General features: G+C 47.7%; 5 protein-coding genes across 5 annotated transcripts, besides 10 other annotated features; all 5 read left to right on the plus strand.

Annotated features, from left to right (window-relative positions):
* Positions 1–18,626: part of a sequence feature (sequence corresponds to BAC RPCI93-28F8) that runs on past both edges of the window.
* Positions 601–644: a sequence feature (T-rich).
* Positions 857–879: a sequence feature (AT_rich).
* On the plus strand, positions 1,328–4,075 carry Tb927.5.1070 (hypothetical protein, conserved; the record flags this gene model as incomplete). The annotated part of the gene is made up of 1 exon (XM_839688.1): positions 1,328–4,075. The coding sequence occupies one exon, from the start codon at positions 1,328–1,330 to the stop codon at positions 4,073–4,075; it is 2,748 nt and encodes a 915-aa protein (XP_844781.1).
* On the plus strand, positions 6,055–6,768 carry Tb927.5.1080 (hypothetical protein, conserved; the record flags this gene model as incomplete). Its single annotated transcript, XM_839689.1, has 1 exon — positions 6,055–6,768. One exon carries the CDS (start codon positions 6,055–6,057, stop codon positions 6,766–6,768), a length of 714 nt encoding a protein of 237 aa, XP_844782.1.
* Positions 7,522–7,547: a microsatellite.
* Positions 7,702–10,101, plus strand: Tb927.5.1090 (threonyl-tRNA synthetase, putative; the record flags this gene model as incomplete). The annotated part of the gene is made up of 1 exon (XM_839690.1): positions 7,702–10,101. The coding sequence occupies one exon, from the start codon at positions 7,702–7,704 to the stop codon at positions 10,099–10,101; it is 2,400 nt and encodes a 799-aa protein (XP_844783.1).
* Positions 10,576–10,600: a microsatellite.
* Positions 12,485–12,510: a sequence feature (AT_rich).
* On the plus strand, positions 13,473–15,440 carry Tb927.5.1100 (peroxisome targeting signal 1 receptor; the record flags this gene model as incomplete). Its single annotated transcript, XM_839691.1, has 1 exon — positions 13,473–15,440. One exon carries the CDS (start codon positions 13,473–13,475, stop codon positions 15,438–15,440), a length of 1,968 nt encoding a protein of 655 aa, XP_844784.1.
* Positions 15,633–15,703: a microsatellite.
* Positions 16,443–16,472: a microsatellite.
* Positions 16,522–16,545: a microsatellite.
* Positions 16,888–16,921: a microsatellite.
* Positions 17,356–18,138, plus strand: Tb927.5.1110 (60S ribosomal protein L2, putative; the record flags this gene model as incomplete). Its single annotated transcript, XM_839692.1, has 1 exon — positions 17,356–18,138. One exon carries the CDS (start codon positions 17,356–17,358, stop codon positions 18,136–18,138), a length of 783 nt encoding a protein of 260 aa, XP_844785.1.

The following is an 18,626-nucleotide window of genomic DNA, read 5'->3' on the forward strand; positions in this document are numbered from 1 at the left end:
CATGTACACATATGTATTTGGTTTTTATGGCGTAGGTGATGACACCGCTGTTGTCCCTTTTTTTTTATTTTTATGAATCTATCCTGACGGATAGCGATAATGCGATTTTGCAGTTGCAGTAACTTTGATGGCGGCTGCGCCTTTTCCTTCCTCTCTGTTCACATATATGAGTAGTACAGCGGTACCAGCAGCAGGAACAGAGAGTGAGGGAGATGTTTTTGTTATTTTTGTTTATTTTATTTGTGGTTACCATTTCCATCGCGTTGTCATCGCTCTTTTTTTTTTGTCCCCCCCTTCCTAAATGCACATGCGGGTCCGCCAATAAACCTCCTATTTTTCAGAAGCATGTGTCTCTCTCTCTCTCTATATATATATATATAGCTCAGAGGGAGAAGCAAGATTCCTTGTGGCGCCATGCACTGCTTGAAGTGTTTAAAAAGTTACTTACTCATCACTTACCTTTCAGTCTTATTGTTACATATGTTGGGAGGAGGAGGGGCAATTAACAACAGCAAAAATGAAACTCTTGGGGTTCCCGCAGCGGATTCGCTACGTAGAGAATCTAACATGAAGATGTACAATTGCGCGCGTGTTGATGTATTTTTTCTTTATTTGTTTCTCCGTTTGTTTTTTTTTCCTTTTTTGTGCCGCTTGATGGTTAGTGGGGCACACTTAACTAAGTCACCCTTACTATTATTGTTATTTTTACAATCCTGGTACGTGTGCTCTTTCGGCATGCACGTGTCTGTTTGCCTGTTTTATTTTTCTTCCTTGTTTGTTCAGAAGATAGGGAGAGAGAAACCGTTCCCACATGTGCGTGTATGTGCTAGTTGCGGGTTATTTGTTAGAGAGGAACTATATTATTTATATTATTAAAATGTTACCCTCAGTCCTCATCAAGGCTGAGGGATGTAGTGGACGTATCCTTGTGTGTGCTTGTGTCTGTTTGTTTTTATATTTTTATATCGTCCTAGTGAATTTGGAGGGGTGCAATGAGGAAAGAGAAGGGCGTGTGCGCTGCATGCGTGTTGAAATGAGTGTCGGGTTTCTCCAACTGTCTCTTTACCCACACCCATTTACTCACCTCTGCACACTTTCCTGCTTGGTTTCTTCCTTTTCCTTCATCTTTCTATGTTGCCGTTTTCTTCTATTTGGTCATCCCTTTTTATCCCACTTTGATACCACTTCGACGATCCCTGCTAAGATGGGGCTATTCACGGTGAAGATATCACTTTGCTTTCCCGCCTCCCACCCCTGTTATCACTGCCTTTTCGGCCACAACAGGAATAATAGTAGAAAATATTGTTGGTCCTTGCTATAGTTACAGATGTCTGCAATCAAAGAACTTGTCGAAAGGAAGGTTAAACGAGGCCCGTATGCACACCATGAGCTTATCATATGCCCAGGCTATTCTAATACGGGCAATGCAAGCACTAACACGAAGGGAAGTGCCGCTGCTTCCGATACCCGCAGCAACAGTCTCCCAGGTGTGGGTTCAAAGGGACATCGCTGTTGGTTATGCGCCTCTTTGGTAAAACCGATCGAACCGCAGGAGGTGCTGCTCTGTTTTCGATGCCTTCGCGTAGCTTTTCTTGACATAATTATGCCTCTCGTTGACAGCCCGGAGAGGCGGAAAGCTGATGCCAAGTTTATTTCGAAGATTAGCCGAGTAAAAGACACTGAAGGGACGACCCCGTTAGTGCCCAAGCTTCCAACTGTGGTGTCAGCGACCCCCCCAGCGGCAAATGAGGTACAATCCACGAATCACGTATCCCAGTCGAGGTCCACATTGCCATCCGATCCGTCCGGTCGCACTCAGTTGGCCAATGATAGCGGTCTTGGACGAGGTGTTGATTCCCACCGGTGTAGCAGCGCCTGGGCGCACCGCAGATGCATTGAAGTGGGGGACCAAGGAACCCCTGCGGGCAATGGCCACGATGAGCTAACTGTCAAGTGTCCTGTTTGCCACGCTACGTGCAGCGCGACTGACAAGCGACTAACACGTTGTTTGGATGGCAAAACGGTGCACCTCATTTGGGTTTGTTCCATGTGCAACACGACCAATACACAAAATAGTGATGAATGTCATAGCTGCAAGGCGCCATTTGTGTGGCCGTGTTTGCAATGCGGTCTCACGCAGGAATCACCGTGCTGTGGAGATGAGCTTCGCATGTGTGTTGAATGTGAGGCTCTGAACACACCAGCAGATATACTTGCGTCACTGAAGCGAGCGTGTCTGGGCGGGGAGGGGGGCTATGCGGAAACGGATGGGGATCTCGGGTTGGATGACGAGGGAAATGATGGTACGGCGGGCGACGCGGATCTGGTGGGTTCGGTGTTTGGTGTGAATGACCTCGACACCGTAGCAGAGAAGGCTCGCCAGCGGGAGATTGTGGAGGGTCGTGCTCGGCTTCAGCGGCGTATGCGCCGGCTCGGTGTGGAAGCAAATGTTCAAGAATCCGATGGGAACTGCCTGTTCCGTTCGCTTGCAACTCAACTACTCGGTGACCCCGGTGCTCACATGACAATTCGCCGACTCGTGGTGGGTTACATGAAGGTTCGACAAGAGAGTTACAAGATTCTATTCGATGGTGAGGAGGAGTGGAGCAATTACATATCTAACATGTACTGTAGTGGTTCGTGGGGTGATGAGCTTTGCCTCAATGCCGCGTGTCGGTGCTTCCGTGTGAATATTCATGTCATTACCAGCGCTGCCTCGGGGTGGCATTTGGTGTTCCAGTGTGATGATTTGCAGGACTCTGCAACAGCGCCGTATGGGGACTCCGGTCAAGGTAGGCTATTCGAAACAGCAGGATCGATTTGCCTTTTTCTTAATTACATTGCGCCTGTGCACTACGACGACGTGCCGGTGTTCCGGTCGCAGGTTATTTCATTGAATGCAAAGCTCACGGAGCAGCTCCAATATATGCTGGCTGAGGAGGGCCGCTCGCGTAGCCGCAGGGATGACGCGAGAAGGAGTGGAGCTGTCCGAGTCGGACAATTACAAAGTTGTCCATCAATAGGGGGAGAAGGACAGCCACTTCAAAAACTTGAGGAGCAGGGACAACGTTGTGCAAAACAGCAGCTAGAAAGCGATGAAAACAGTGCATGTTGTGTGGATGGAAAGGTGCAACAGCGAATGGATGCAAAACTACCACTACAGCTAAGTGGAGAGCAGCGACAGAAGACGGATGAAAAATACCTGACAGATACGTGTAGGGATCGACCGCGGTTAATAAATGAAGGATCGCCTCGGCCAGCCACTGGACACCCTCATCGGGCATGCAACGATCACACTGTTCGCCAGATGAATACACACAAGCAGTGGCGAACGGGTGAGGAAATGTCACGGGATGTGGATGAGGGACGGTTGTGGTTGGCGAACTCGGAAACCCTATCTCAAGGAACTGGGGACCGACAGAGAGGAATGGGTGAGCACCCCAAGCGCCTCATGAACGAAGAAATTATGCGCCAGGTGAATGGGCAGCAGCAGCAGCAGTGGGTGAATGAGGGGCACCGGCGACCACTGGATGAAAAATACCTGACAGATACGTGTAGGGATCGACCGCGGTTAATGAATGAAGGATCGCCTCGGCCAGCCACTGGACACCCTCATCGGGCATGCAACGATCACACTGTTCGTCAGATGAACACACACAAGCAGTGGCGAACGAGTGAGGAAATGTCACGGGATGTGGATGAGGGACGGTTGTGGCGAATGAATCCACTCTCACTGCATCGGGGTGGTGAGGTTCAACAACCGGACCATTCCAGAGATCACCAGCCGCGCGCGCACGGGCTCCCGCAGCGAGCAGGCCGTCTGCATGATCCTCACACGCCCCGGGAGCAGTCGGTTAGTGGTCAGCAGCACCGGCAGTGGGTTTTGCCACCCCCTGCACCAGGCTGTAACAATGAGTTCACATTGCCCATTCCCAGTCGCCCCAATACCATGCGTCAGTTTCGAGAGAGTAGGCCATCAACGTTATCTTCTGACTCGGCAGTAGCTTCCACGGGGTTATTCCCTAGACCTAACGGACAGAACTGGCCACTGGGAGATTTGCGAGGCCCTCATTAGTGCTTCATCAGGCACAACATGCATGGCTATCCTGAAGATGATCCCGTTTAAGTCGCAGGGTGAGGAAAATTAAACCTTCTGCGGTAAGGGTTTTGTGCCGGCATGTTGGATTTGGAGGAAAAAAAATGATCAATATTTACTTGTGTGTATGTGTGCCTGAGGAGTGTGCTGGTGTTGGAAGGGAGGAGGAGGGGGAGGTGTTTGCTTACCAATGAAGTTAGCAGTTTTTTTTTTACTTTTTTCATTTTTTTTGTTTGATCTATCACATAATGCAGTCAAAGGCATGCGTGGATGGTGCCTGTTAATTCAACGCTTGTTAGGTGGACAGGATATGATCTCTCCACATGAATGCACACACGGAACAGCTGGCCCAAGAAAAATGCAGAGTAAGGTTATGTGTATATATATATGTATGTGTGCGTGCTGGTAATCCTATATAAATAATAATTACCTAAGCGAGACTAGCCGGAACGGGATAACTGTTTGGCCCTCGGGAGCCCCTGACGCACTGGTAGCGGCACCGTTTCCGCTTTATGTTCATGTGCGTGCAAAAGGGGGAGGGGAAAGAAATGTGGGGATATACCTGACCTCTGTGGTGTGTTGGTTAGGTTCTTCCACTTTACTTTTATCTCCTTTTTTTGTTTTTCAAAAGCCTTCTCTGTTAAAAGTTCACCCTTTAAAACCTTTCTTTTAGTCGCTTCATTTTGCTCCTTCATTTTGCGGACTTGTTTTTTGTGTCTTCTTACCTCTAATTTTTCATTTTTTGGGATCGGGATTGCGCTGTACCTCAGTTGTGGCACTCGTCATTTGTAGTGTATTTGCTTGTACATACATTACACTATGTATTGCGCCGTATGCATTAAACTGTGAGGTTTTGTGTGTGTGTGTGTATGTTATGTGTTTGTGCTTGCGTCTGCTTTGAAGGAATGCCGGAAAAATCGGGGAGTTGGAGTAGGATGAGAGTCAGCAGGGGAATTTGGGCGTTACGTTCTTAAATCCTTTTGGCAGTTGTTACTGGTGCGCTCTTCCAACAAGCACTACTTCGACCTGAAGGGAGGGGGAGGGAAAAGAAAAAAAAGGCACGCGTGGGTGAATGAAGGGATGGATGAGGGAGAAGAAAGTTGTACGCGGAGAAGATGTGTTTCTTTTTGTTACATGGAGGCTCTGGATGCTTTTCCCGCTCTGTGTGAAATGAAGGTCTCTTCCTTCCCTCCTTCGCTCCCATTCTCTTTCCTCCCCCCCCTACCCAAGTGAACTGCCCTTTCACTTCTGTTTGTGACCTTTCCAATCTGATCCGCCGATGTATGCTTCACAACTTTACAACTTCTCTCAATTTCTTTGTTTTGCTTTGTGCTGCATTCACCCAATTTCACTTGTAGGGCTTTCGTTTCTGATAGGCGTTGATTGCTCGTATGGTTTTTTTTGTGTTTGTGTGTTTTTATGTTTGATGTTCTTTCCCCTGCTGTTTTGTTATTTTTGTGCCCCTCCTTTCCCCCTCCTCTTTGTTTTGTCTTGTTTCTCACGAGGTGGAGTTGGTCGATGTTTGTATATCATGCGGCACATCGGTTTTTACCTTGTCGCCGCACGTTTCGTTCCCCTTGGCATATTTTTTAAAATTCACACATGCGTTTTGAGTATTGACGTGATCTGTACACTACGCCTACCCATTGGCCTGTTTCAGCACTATTCTCTGCGGTTGTGCTGCGCTGGATAACGCTTTGTTTTCTTTATTTTAAAGCATAGGCGGTGAAATTGACATTTCTTCACCACAAAGAGAGCACGGGAAAACCGTAAACCCTGAAGTGACGGGAGCTCAAAGGAAGACATCGAAGAAGAAGGAGGGTGCGTGTGCGTGTGGGAAAAAGTTCAGTGAGTTTTTTTCTCCTTCTTATTTTACTTCCTTCTCAGCTAATCATAAACTGGCTGTTTCAGGAATACGAAGGGGAGGCGTTTGTGCACCTCGTACACCTTTTGCCACCATGCTCGACACGAGTGGCAGCCCCGATGGGTTCGGTGATTACACGGCACCTTCCAAACGTGGTGTGCTGTTTTTTTCCACCGTGCCGCGAGACATGCGGCCGCAGGAGGTGGAGCGTCATTTCGGGCGATTCGGCACCATCACACGTCGCAAGTTCACTCCGTTTCCAAGGAAGGAACGCCGACCCAATGGTCCACTCCTTCCTCTACAGTTCATGCGCGGGTACATTGAGTTCTCCAAGGCGGAGGATGCGGAATATGCGGCTGCTGCCATGAATGGAACCCCTGTGGACTGCAAGCGGCGGCGTCGCTGCAGTGGACAGCTGTGGACTGTCAAATATGAGAAAGGTTTCACATGGGATGTGTTGCTGGAGGAACGGGAGGCCGCTGTGCGTTCGAGACGTCAGCGTGAGGTAGAGGCGAGAAGCCAAGAGAGGGAAATAAATGAGGCATTTCGTGCCGCTGTGGCGAAGCGACTCGCAAGTCGAGCAAAAAACAGGAAAGGGGACGGTGCCGCAAAGGTATCGACTGCAGGTGGTGGCGAAACGCTCGTAAACCGAGATGATAACTCGAAATGTAAGCGGGAGCCGGGCAATGATGATGTTGATGAGTCGCGGACGAAGCGCAAGAGATCCCGGGTTGAGGCCACTTCATCGACCAGTGATGCCACAAATGCTTCCAAAGATTTAAAAAAGAAGAAAGTAAAAAAAAATTAAGAACTGACGCCGGTGGAGGGCTCGTCGCCTGCAGTTACGGGAAGTACTTTGATAGGGAATGGGAAGAAGAGGTGAGGATGTTGTGTACGGGATAAGTGAATGAGTTCCGCGCGTCTGCTCGCTGTTGTTACTTCGTTGTTTCCCCCTTATTTTCATTTCTGGTACTTTTTATTTCGTTGCTGCTTGTTGAAGTGACGGTGATTGTTTATGCTGTTGGAACGTTATTCGATGTCGTATTTTTGCATCACAGAGTTGGGGTTCGCATTCCTTTCTTAGTTGGGGATGGCGTAGCGGCACCGTGATGGCGGAATGGAGTGAGAAGAGGGCGTTGTAAACGATTAAGAAGCAAAGGAGAGGGTCGCATGGGCCACCATAGCAGCCTTGCGTTGGGTATAGTGAATACGCCCACATAAGTCTACGCAGTGTGCGGTACCCTTTTCTTTTCCCTTCCAGTAAGTAAGACATATATTTATTTGTTTATGTCGTTGCACAGTTTGTATTTTTTGTCTTCTTTCTCCATCTGTCCGCTCCGGCAGTGATGATGAAACCCTCAGTGTTTTAAGCGTTAGCACCTCGACTAAGTCGCGTAAGGAGTCTCTGGCCTTTCTATCTTATCCGCCTAGATTTGTTCCTTCTTCCTAAGTCGATATTTATAGAAATATTTTTCTACATAACGTTAGGTGGGGTGCAGGAGAAAGGCGGAGAAGAGTAAAAGGTAACAGTGAAAGGAGGAGAACCTCAGTCAAAGAGAGAATATATATATATATATATATATATATTCTTTTATTTTTGTCACCTAGCAGTTTACATCAAGTCACGTTCCGCGTACTTCGTTTCACTATTGCGTTGCCCCAATCATCACTATTTTTTTACGCGTCGTTGATATCATTTAGTTTACGTACAAAGGTCACATCAAATTCACTGTCCTTTACTATGGCCACGGCTGTTGTTGGGAAGAAAAAGGGAGGTGCAACTGTCGATCTCAAACAGCTACAGGAACCTGACTTTTGGAAGACGCGTAATGCCATATTTGACGAATTGTATGCCGCCCAGCAGGAGAAATATAAATCCATGCAGAGCCCCATTTCCATCACCCTCAATGATGGAAAGCAGCTCCCTGCCACGAGCTGGCTCACAACGCCTATTGACATTGCGAAGAAGTTGTCCAATTCGCTCGCGGAAAGGGTTGTTGCTGCGCGTGTAAATGAAGAAATTTGGGACCTTACTCGACCTTTTGAGGGCGATGCCACACTTGAGCTGCTTGATTGGGACGATGCTGATGCTCGCCACGTTTTTTGGCACAGTTCCTCCCACGTGCTTGGTTATGCGCTGGAGCGAGTGTTCCAAACCCGCCTGTCCGTTGGCCCTGCACTTGAGGAGGGTGGTTTCTTCTATGAGGGTGAGACGAACCGCCCGGTGACGGAAGCGGATTACACCACGATAGAGACAGCGATGCAGGAGTTGGTCAAGATGAAGGTTCCATTTCAGCGCTTAACCGTAAAGAAGGAGGACGCCCTTCGACTCTTCCAGTACACAGAGTTTAAGAGCAAGATACTCGCAAGTAAGGTTCCTGAGAATGGCACTTGCACGGTGTATCGCTGCGGGAACCTTATTGACCCCTGCCGCGGTCCTCACCTCCCCGACACCGGGCGCGTGAAGTCATTCTCCTTAACAAAGAACTCCTCTTCGTACTTTGAGGGGAAGGCGGAGAATGCTGTGTTACAGCGTGTCTATGGAATTTCATTCCCAAAGCAGACGATGTTAACGGAGTGGAAAAAACTTCAAGAAGAGGCCGCCCGTCGCGACCACCGCACTATTGGCCGGCATCAACAGCTCTTCCATTTCCATGAGGCCTCTCCCGGTAACGCTTTCTGGCTCCCGCATGGTGCACGCATCTACAACACACTAATTGAGTTCCAGCGCAAGCAATATCGCCGACGGGGCTTCGAGGAGGTAGTGTCTCCTAACATGTTCTCATCCAGGTTGTGGATGGTCTCCGGTCACTGGGATAAGTATGCTGACAATATGTTCCTCATCAATGTTGAAAAGGAGGACCACGGAATGAAGCCAATGAACTGTCCTGGACACTGCCTCATGTTTGCCATGCAGCCCCACTCGTACAGGGAGCTTCCTATTCGTTATGCTGATTTTGGGGTTCTGCATCGAAATGAGCTCAGCGGTGCTCTTACAGGGCTCACCCGAGTTCGTCGTTTTCAGCAGGATGATGCCCACATTTTCTGTCGGATGGATCAGGTGAAGGATGAGATCCACAGCGCTCTCATTTTTCTCAAGGATGTTTATGACGTCCTCGGCTTTAAGTTCTTTTTGAAGCACTCCACGCGGCCAGAAAACAAGCTCGGTTCAGATGAGATGTGGGATGAGGCGGAGTCCTACTTGCAGGCAGCCCTCAACAGCTTCTGCGGGATCCCCGACGAGCTTCCTGACCCATTTAACAAGGGTTCCACCTTTGTATACGATGGCCGCAAGGAGAGCGTTAAAAAACTTCGGGCAATGCTGAAGAAGCGTGGAGACAAGAAAAACGACGAGAACTCACCCGCAGATGATGTGTGGCCGGGCCCAACACATGAGGATGCATGGGAGGAAAACACCGGTGACGGTGCTTTCTATGGGCCAAAGATTGACATCGTTGTTGAAGATGCTTTGCGCCGACGGCATCAATGTGCGACCATCCAGCTTGACTTCAACTTACCGAAGCGGTTTGGTCTCAAGTACACTCTGCCGAGCAATGCAGCGGGCGATGATGGCCCAGCGCCAAAGGCCACCGAGTGCCACAAAGATCCGAACGCGGAATTAAAAGCTGACAAACCGGAGGGGAAGGTGGAGGCTGCTGCGGGAGCACCGAAGTCGTCCTACGAGAAGGCTGCACACGAACTCAACATTGACCAGCGTTTGGATGCCAATCAGGCTCGACCTGTGATGATTCACCGTGCCATTTTCGGTTCTTTGGAGCGCTGCATTGCGATCCTCTGCGAGCACTACGGCGGTGACTGGCCCTTCTGGCTGAGCCCGCGGCAAGTTATTGTCGTGCCTGTTTCGCTCGAGAACGCTGCGTACGCACAAACGGTGCGCGACACGTTTTTTGCTGCAGGCTTCTTTGCTGATGTGGACAACGGCACTGCGACGTTGGAGAAGAAGATTCGGAATGCGGAACTGGCACGGTACAACTTCATACTTGTTGTGGGACAAGCTGAGCAAGAGGGGCAGAGTGTCAATGTGAGGACTCGTGACAATCGCCGGCACGGCACGAAAACGTTGGATGAGGCATTACAATGGTTGCGAGAATTGGCCGATAAATATGATCCGTCCTTCTAATCAAACGTGTTGAGTGTCCGGTACGTAGGGCTTCTAATAGCATGGTAGTGAGTTATTGAGACAAAACTTCTTCTTTTTTCTCTTTTTTCCATCGTCTGCGTTCGTGATGACTTTCTTTCCACTTTTGTCCTCGCCCTTGGTACACTCACGTGCCCGATGGTTGTGTTGGGTGGTTCACAATGCGTCAGCAAGCATTTGTCCGTTTATGTTCCAAATGTGAGAAACGCTCCCCCTCCCCCCTTTCCACCTATTGGGAGTGCAATCCCTCTAGCTTTTATCCTTTTGATCACTTTTTTTTTTTTTTGTCATCTTTGATGGAGCGCACGCGTTGATATGATGCGTGGAAGAGTGAGGGGTGGGGGACAACTAAGCTTGAAGAGGAAGTAGAGTGGATTGTGAGGAGAATTGAGGTGTAGGAAATATGGTAGGCGAAGGCGTGTGTAGATGAACCGTAGTGCTGTAATGTGAGGAAACGGAAAGGGAAGGGAAGGGAAGGGAAAAACAACAACAGCAACAACAAAAGATGGAAAGGAGTGTAAAGGAGGGAAGGATGGTGCCGCACGGGTACCGCCACCGGTTTTGTTAAAATATTTAAGCTTTTAAGATTGGGCGAATTTCAACCCAATGCGGTTTTGTGCACTCATAAGAGAGAAAAGATGTGGGTGAACACAACCACACATACGCGCATGCGAAGGGTGGATGAGGTTTGCAGTGATTCAACGTGTTGTAAAAGAGCCCGAAACAATGAGATGGGGTTGTTTGCGTCTCACTTTTGGCTTTGGTGTCTTGCCATATAAATGAAAAATTAAAACCTTATTGTCATTGTTGTTATTACTGTTGTTATCTTCTGAAATCGATGAAGGGAAGGGGCACAAGCAGTTGGAGCAGTAGCAAGGCAAAGGAGCGATGCGCAACCAAAGAACTTAGGGTGAAAAAAGAAGTCAAGAATGAGTATGGGACTTACAGACAAATATGAAACTAGAAAATATGAAAAGAAAAAATAATGCATACGGGGACCTTTCCCTTCCCACTGAATTCGTACATTTATTTATACTGACCGCTCATGTACATACGCAACTGTACCACACAAACGTATGCATGCGAATGTAGGTATATATCTGAATAAATAAATAGATATATTCGCGCATATGTTCGGTTATGGCTGAGTTGTTCTGTGGTGACTGCGTCGCGGATCATTATAGTCGGAGCTCTTCTACATGAATATAATGACATGCGTTGGAGGGAGCATATGCAGCCCTTGTGGCTACAACCATAGCGCCTCCCTCACCCTTAATTCCTTTAAGCATTAATGCGGTTACGTGCCTTTAAAGGTGATGGTTGACAGCATTTTCATGTGAAAGCAAGAAACTAAAAAAAGAAAAAAAAAAGAAGGAAAGGGGGAAGGGGGAGAGGAGGGGACACAAAATGGTAAATGTATCGGAGTGTAGCTGATAAAGCAAGGCGTGACGAGCTGATAAAGCAAGGCGTGACGAGATACGGAGAGGTGCCATTGGTGACTAAAGTTAAAATGAGGGATAAAGGAATGATAGCAGAAAAACAAAAGCAGGAAGCACACACACACACACAAAAAAAAAAAGGGCAGGAAGCATGAAAAGAAAATTGAGGGGGTTGATCTGACTTACCTAAGATGTGAGGAAGGAAAGGGAAGATGTGATGTTGATGCAACTCGGGACACGCACGCAGACACAAAAGGAAAGTTCCTTCGCTTGGGACCATTGGAAAGAGTACATTTTTTCGAGGCGGTTGGGGCAGTGATCACGCGTCGGTTTTGGCATCAATAACGTTCTTATTATGCATTTGTATTTTTTTTTTTCACTCTTGAATCATGAAAGAATTTCTATGAAAACAAACTCATAGCTTCATTTTGTACTTCTTTTTGAACTTGTGCGGCGGTTCCTTTCCTCTATTCTCGTTTCTCCATGGCATTATTCTTTTTTATATACAAACACTGAGCTGAATTGAATTATGCAGCAGCGAAGAAGAAGGGAGGCATTTTTACTGTTGGACGGCGCATGTAATTATATATCGTATCAAACTGTTGTTGTTGTTGTTTTTCCCAAGAGTCCAAATGGTGGGAAAGTGACGGGAATTTGAAAAAAAAAAGGAGAGGAGACAAAAATGAAGCGAGATAAGAAGGTAAGCAGCAACGAAAAAAAAAACGGAAATAAGGAGTATGCTTAAAACGAAATGTGTATTTTCCCGCGCGAATGTTTGTTTTGTTGATGCGTTTATTTGTTTGTCCATTACTTTTGTTATTGACTTCTATTTTACTTAGTACCATGCCATAACGGCAGTTTGTTGTAAATTGTGCCCAATCGATTTGAAAATTTCTTCTTCCCCCCTTTCATTCCCTCTCTTCTTCTTTTTTTTAAAAAAAATAAAAATAATCACTTTATATTACTTGTGTGAGTGTTTGTGTGTACTTCATATGGGTTCCATTACTATTATTTTGTTTTATTACCGTTAACGTTATAATTATTTTTATTACCATTATCATCATCGCTTTTACTACCTGTTCACTTTTATGAATTTGTTCTTGTCTGTTTTTTCTTTTTTTTCTTTACCCCTCCCCCAAAATAACTCACTTCCTCGTGATGGGGCTGCACGGCGGAGCATTTTTTTCTTTGTGTGTGTGTGTTTGTGTGTGATTTTTTTTTTTTCGTTTCAATTACTTCTTTCCCTACTCTTTGTTACCGCCCCTAACACGAGCTGCAGCTAAAGGGGAATATCGGCGCTTTTGTAGAAAAAAAAGTGGATGAATAACTCGATTACCGAATGGGAAAATTTAGAGAAGAAGGGGTGCAGAGGAGAGGAAAGAGAAGTAATCCCACACGATGTGACTGTTCAACATGAAATTGACATATTTCGATTATTGGGTTAAGACATTTTTGGAAGTTGGGCGCGTTACAATCAAATCAAATGAAACGCTGCGAAGTGAAGTCGGGGATGTTTGCAGTCGTCGCGAGTGAGTGATAAACAAAAAAAGAAGAGAGAAGGGGAATCGCAGACAACAGAACAAGGCAGTAGCGAGTAGGGCGAGGAGGTGCCGCCATCTCGGACTTGTTTTTTTTTACATCTTTGTGTTTTGGAGGATACCTCTGTTGTTTTTTTGTTTTATTTCTTTTTCGCTCCCCGTTTCTTCGTACCCGGCCGCTGTAATTCATTCCACGTCCCCCCGGTTAAGGTCACTTAGAGAACATATACAGCTACATATACCAGGCAACAGTAACAATTCACAGTGAACAGTTTATTTCAACAGAGACATTCATAAAAAGTGAAACCCAGGGAGAGGCGAGGCGGAGGAAAGGGGAAAAGCAACAACAACAACAACTTAATTTGAACAAAAGTAAATGGACTGCGGCGCCGGTTTTGCCTTGGGGCAACAACTTGCGAAGGATGCCCTTCACATGCAGGGCGGGGTGCGTCCTGGGACCACTGGCAACGTGGAGCAAGATGCTCTTATGACTGGCATGATGGTACCACCCACCGGGCCCATGGAAGACTGGGCTCAGCACTTTGCTGCCCATCAACATCACCACCAGCAGCATCAACAAATGATGATGCAGCGGCAACATAACGATGCGCTCATGATTCAGCAGCAGCATCGGGATATGGAGGAGGCATTTCGCGCATCCGCCAGAGCTGGGGCACCACAGCAAGCCAACGCTGGACCTCTTATGATGCCTCCAGGTCCAATGATGATGGCAGGGGGAATGGCTCCTATGATGCACGCTGGTGGTTTTATGATGGGCGGGATGCCGCAAATGATGCCATGTACTCCCATGGGAATGAACATGGGGATGGCGCCAGTAGCAACAATGAACCCAGCAACGACAAGTACAGTAAGTGGTGCTAGAGAGGGTGCCACTGCAGTATCTTCTGCAGCACCGGGTGTGGTGGATTTGGGTGGTGACAGCGCATGGGCGGAGAAATTGCACCAGGCGGAGTGGGGACAGGATTACAAGGATGTTGAGGTGCATACGGTGGAGGGCTCAACGGCACAAACTGTAGAAGAACATGCCAAGACGTCCAAATTTTATGAGTTTATGGATAAGATACGCAAAAAGGAACTTCTTGTTGATGAGGATTCAGGGGAGGTTGTTCAGGGACCGGGCCCAGACCCGGATGTGGAGGCTGACACAGAGTATTTGGCTAGGTTGGCTGCTATGGAGGGCATAAACGTACCGCCCAGTGTCATGGACCACATGCAGGGACAAGACGGCGTTCAGAGGGGGACCGATGAGGATATGGAAGGAATGATGGGTGATGATGTGTACGACCCCAGCGCCGACGTTGAGCAGTGGGCACAGGAATACGCTCAAATGCAGGCCATGCAGGAGCGTCTGCAGAACAACACAGACTATCCGTTTGAGGCCAACAACCCATATATGTACCACGAAAACCCCATGGAGGAGGGTCTTTCAATGTTAAAGCTAGCTAACCTTGCGGAGGCTGCGCTCGCTTTTGAAGCGGTGTGCCAAAAGGAGCCTGAACGTGAGGAGGCTTGGCGGTCTCTGGGCTTAACTCAAGCTGAGAATGAGAAGGACGGTCTCGCCATCATCGCACTCAACCATGCACGCATGTTGGACCCGAAGGACATTGCAGTGCACGCCGCGCTCGCGGTGTCCCACACAAATGAACACAATGCCAATGCGGCACTGGCTTCGTTACGGGCATGGCTGTTGTCGCAACCGCAGTATGAACAGCTTGGCTCAGTTAACCTGCAAGCGGACGTCGACATAGATGATTTGAATGTACAGAGCGAAGATTTCTTCTTTGCGGCTCCAAATGAGTACAGAGAGTGCCGTACGCTCCTCCATGCAGCCCTGGAGATGAACCCCAATGACGCTCAGTTACACGCAAGCCTTGGTGTATTGTACAACCTTTCCAATAATTATGACTCTGCGGCTGCTAACCTCCGCCGCGCTGTGGAACTTCGACCCGACGACGCGCAACTGTGGAACAAACTCGGCGCGACTCTCGCAAATGGCAACCGACCGCAAGAAGCTCTGGATGCGTATAACCGCGCACTTGACATCAACCCGGGATATGTGCGTGTCATGTATAATATGGCGGTTTCCTACTCTAACATGTCACAGTATGATCTCGCGGCGAAGCAACTGGTACGCGCGATTTATATGCAAGTGGGCGGCACAACTCCGACAGGAGAGGCCTCTCGTGAAGCCACGCGCTCCATGTGGGACTTCTTCCGTATGCTTCTGAACGTTATGAACCGTCCGGACCTCGTGGAACTGACATATGCTCAAAATGTGGAGCCATTCGCAAAGGAGTTTGGCCTGCAGTCTATGTTACTGTGAGAGCGTAAAGGCATTCTGCTTATGTGTATGTGCGCACGTGTCGCCAGGGGAAAGGTATGCATGCGTGTGTGTGGAAATTGAAGGAAACAAAACCCGCCCGCGTATGTATGGAAAGGTGATATTAGGGGCCAATTTTCTTTACCTCTTCCTCTGATCGGTAACATAAGTGAAGCCAAATCCAAAAAAAAAAGAATATATATATATATATATATATATATATATATATATATATATATATATATATATATATATATATATATATAAATGATGGAATGGATAAATAATAAATTGAGGGATGGAAGGAACGGTAACGGCCACGTTTATAATCGATAATGGTGGGCTGGATACGAATTTGAGCGGGTGAGAACTTGAGCGGGCGAATGAAGCTGACGATTTGGGCGGACCAACGGGTGAGTGACTGAAAACGGTAGTGAGGTTTAAGACTAAATTGTAAAGTTCTCTTGAGGAGGGAGCTAAGAGAAGGGGAATAAAAAGATAATATCGCAGGGCTTGTGCCAATCAAACAGCACCCGCGGAGGCAAATATTTCCAGTTTGTTTTTCGTTTGGAAACTTTCTTTCACCCCGTGTTGTTGCTCTTGTTTCCCTCGGTATTTGGTATTGTTGCTGAATGCAGTTACTTTGCGTTAGTGGTGGAGTGGTCAAAAGTTTGTGTTTACGCTGAGGAAAAAGGAAAAAAAATGTCTGGCCGTAGCTCGAACAATATATATTACAAACAGGGTCATATGTGCGCTGTTACACGCAATGATATGCCGTGCGTTTTGAAATGAAAGATGACGGTGATAGGAGGGGTGGTGTAAAACTAAGAGGGAAATAATGCAACTTAATAATATTAAAAAGGGGTGCAGTGATGGACATTTGGGAGCCAAGAGGGAGGAGTATCAAGAAAGAAGATGCAAGGAAGGACAAACGCAGGATATGAAGTGCAAGGCGATGGATGGAGTAAAGGATTAGAGAAAAGAAGGGTGGGAAGCAGGTTCGTTTATATATATATATATATATATATATATATAAGTTTTATTTATTTGTTCGAGACAATAAACTGCTGGCGGGGGACTTGCCCTTTTCTTTTCTTTTCTCTTCTTTGATCGTGCGTATATACATATTTATGTATTTGGTACTTCGTACCCGTTGTTTTAGCCTGTATTTTACTGGCCGTTGGCTTCCTTGTTTCATTTGACTACCGTCAATCAGTTTATTGCATTACTACTGCGTCTTGACTCTTGCCATCTCCCCCTCACTTTCCCTTTGATGGAAGCTCCAAACTGTTCGGTTTGGCACGGCGCGAAGGCATGAGAGCCTCACGGTACATGTTGAAGATTAAATGTATCCGTGATGAGACTATGGCGAATGGAGGGAAGGATGCCCTGAGCACAAGCTGCAACATTGTTCAACAGCACAAGTGTATTCGTGATATTTATAAGCACATGTGCGCGTGTGTGAGTGTGTGTGTGTGTGTGTGGTGATAGCAGCACTCATAATATGTGCGTTAACTGTTCTCATGCGAAGCCCTTCGTGCTTACTTTTCATCCGTCTTGGTATTACCGTTGCTTCAATGACATGCGGTCCTTGGGGTTGTGTCCCTTGTGCTGTTGTTGTTGTGTTTCCTCCCTTCGTCTTCTTTTGGCTGAATCCAGTCTCACTTATTTATTTCACCACCCTTCTTTACCATTATTACTGTCATTGTTAATCTCCTTTGTCTTCTCTCCGTGTTTTCAGAGCTGCTGTGGGAGCTTTCCTGTGCTGCTATATCCTTAACACTTCACTCTCACTAACCACACCCTTGTCTTCCTCTTTATCATTATTGTCGTCGATTCGCGGTAATTAACGTTTCGTCGTTTTTTTTGTTTTTCTTTCACGCATAGGGACCACAAGGGAAACCACCGAAGGAACCAAATGGGGAAGACAGTGCTTACCTGCCGTAAGGGCAACGGCTCTGTGTACCAGGTGCATGGCCACAAGCGGCTCGGACCCGCGAAGCTGCGCATTCTCGACTACGCCGAGCGTCACGGTTTCATGCGCGGTGTTGTGAAGGCCATCGAACACGAGCCTGGTCGCGGTGCTCCGCTGGCGCGCGTTGAGTTCCGCCACCCGTATAAATACCGCCGCGTGAAGGAATTGATGGTCGCTCCGGAAGGCATGTTCACCGGACAGTCGATGCTCTGTGGTGTTAAGGCACCGCTTGCTATTGGGAATGTCCTGCCACTCGGTCAAATCACGGAGGGTTGCATCGTTTGCAACGTGGAGGCGAAGGTTGGCGACCGCGGTACCCTCGCCCGTGCTTCTGGCGACTATTGCATTATTATTTCGCACAACACTGAAACGGGTCGCACCCGCCTCAAGCTTCCAAGCGGCCAGAAGAAAACGGTTCCCAGCAGCTGCCGTGCCATGATTGGCATCGTCGCCGGTGGTGGCCGTATTGAAAAGCCGGTCCTTAAAGCCGGTAATTCCTTCTACCGCTTCCGTGGCAAACGCAACTGCTGGCCCAAGGTACGTGGTGTGGCTCGTAACCCCGTGGAGCACCCTCACGGTGGTGGTAACCATCAACATATTGGCCACCCCTCCACCGTCTCGCGCCACGCCCCACCCGGACAGAAGGTTGGTTTAATTGCCGCCCGTCGCACGGGTCGGATTCGCGGTAGCAGAGCTGTCAGGGGCGCATGGCATCCTGAAGAGTAAAGGCGGAACATTGCTGCAGGTTGTGGTGTGGTGTGATGTGATGTGTATATCAGCATATGGCACTGTTGCAAAAGAGATTGCCGCCATGATTTTGATGTCATGAAATGTCTGCCGCCTGCTTGTTTTTTTTCTTTTCTTTTTTACAAATTTTACTTCTTCCAATTCATTCGTTGTCACTTCATGCCGCTTTCACACACCTTCGACATGTGTGATGATTCACCGATGTTGGAGCCGGCTGGAGGTCTTGTTTGTGCGGAGTGTGTCATTTGGATGAGGCAAATAAAAAGTAAAACGGTGGCGGCAGGATTAATGCGTGATTGTCATGAGTGTTGTGGAGGCGTTTGCATGTGTTGATAAATGCATTGGACAGGGAGGAAGGCATGAAATGAGGAATAATGAAGAAAGGCAAAGGGGAGGATAGCGCTCACTCGCCACTCCTCTCGGATCCTTCTCTTCGTCTACTGTTTTTTTTCTTTTTTCTTTTTTGC

This window comes from Trypanosoma brucei, chromosome 5 (assembly GCF_000002445.2).
Source record: "Trypanosoma brucei brucei TREU927 chromosome 5, complete sequence".
Lineage (NCBI taxonomy): Eukaryota > Euglenozoa > Kinetoplastea > Trypanosomatida > Trypanosomatidae > Trypanosoma > Trypanosoma brucei.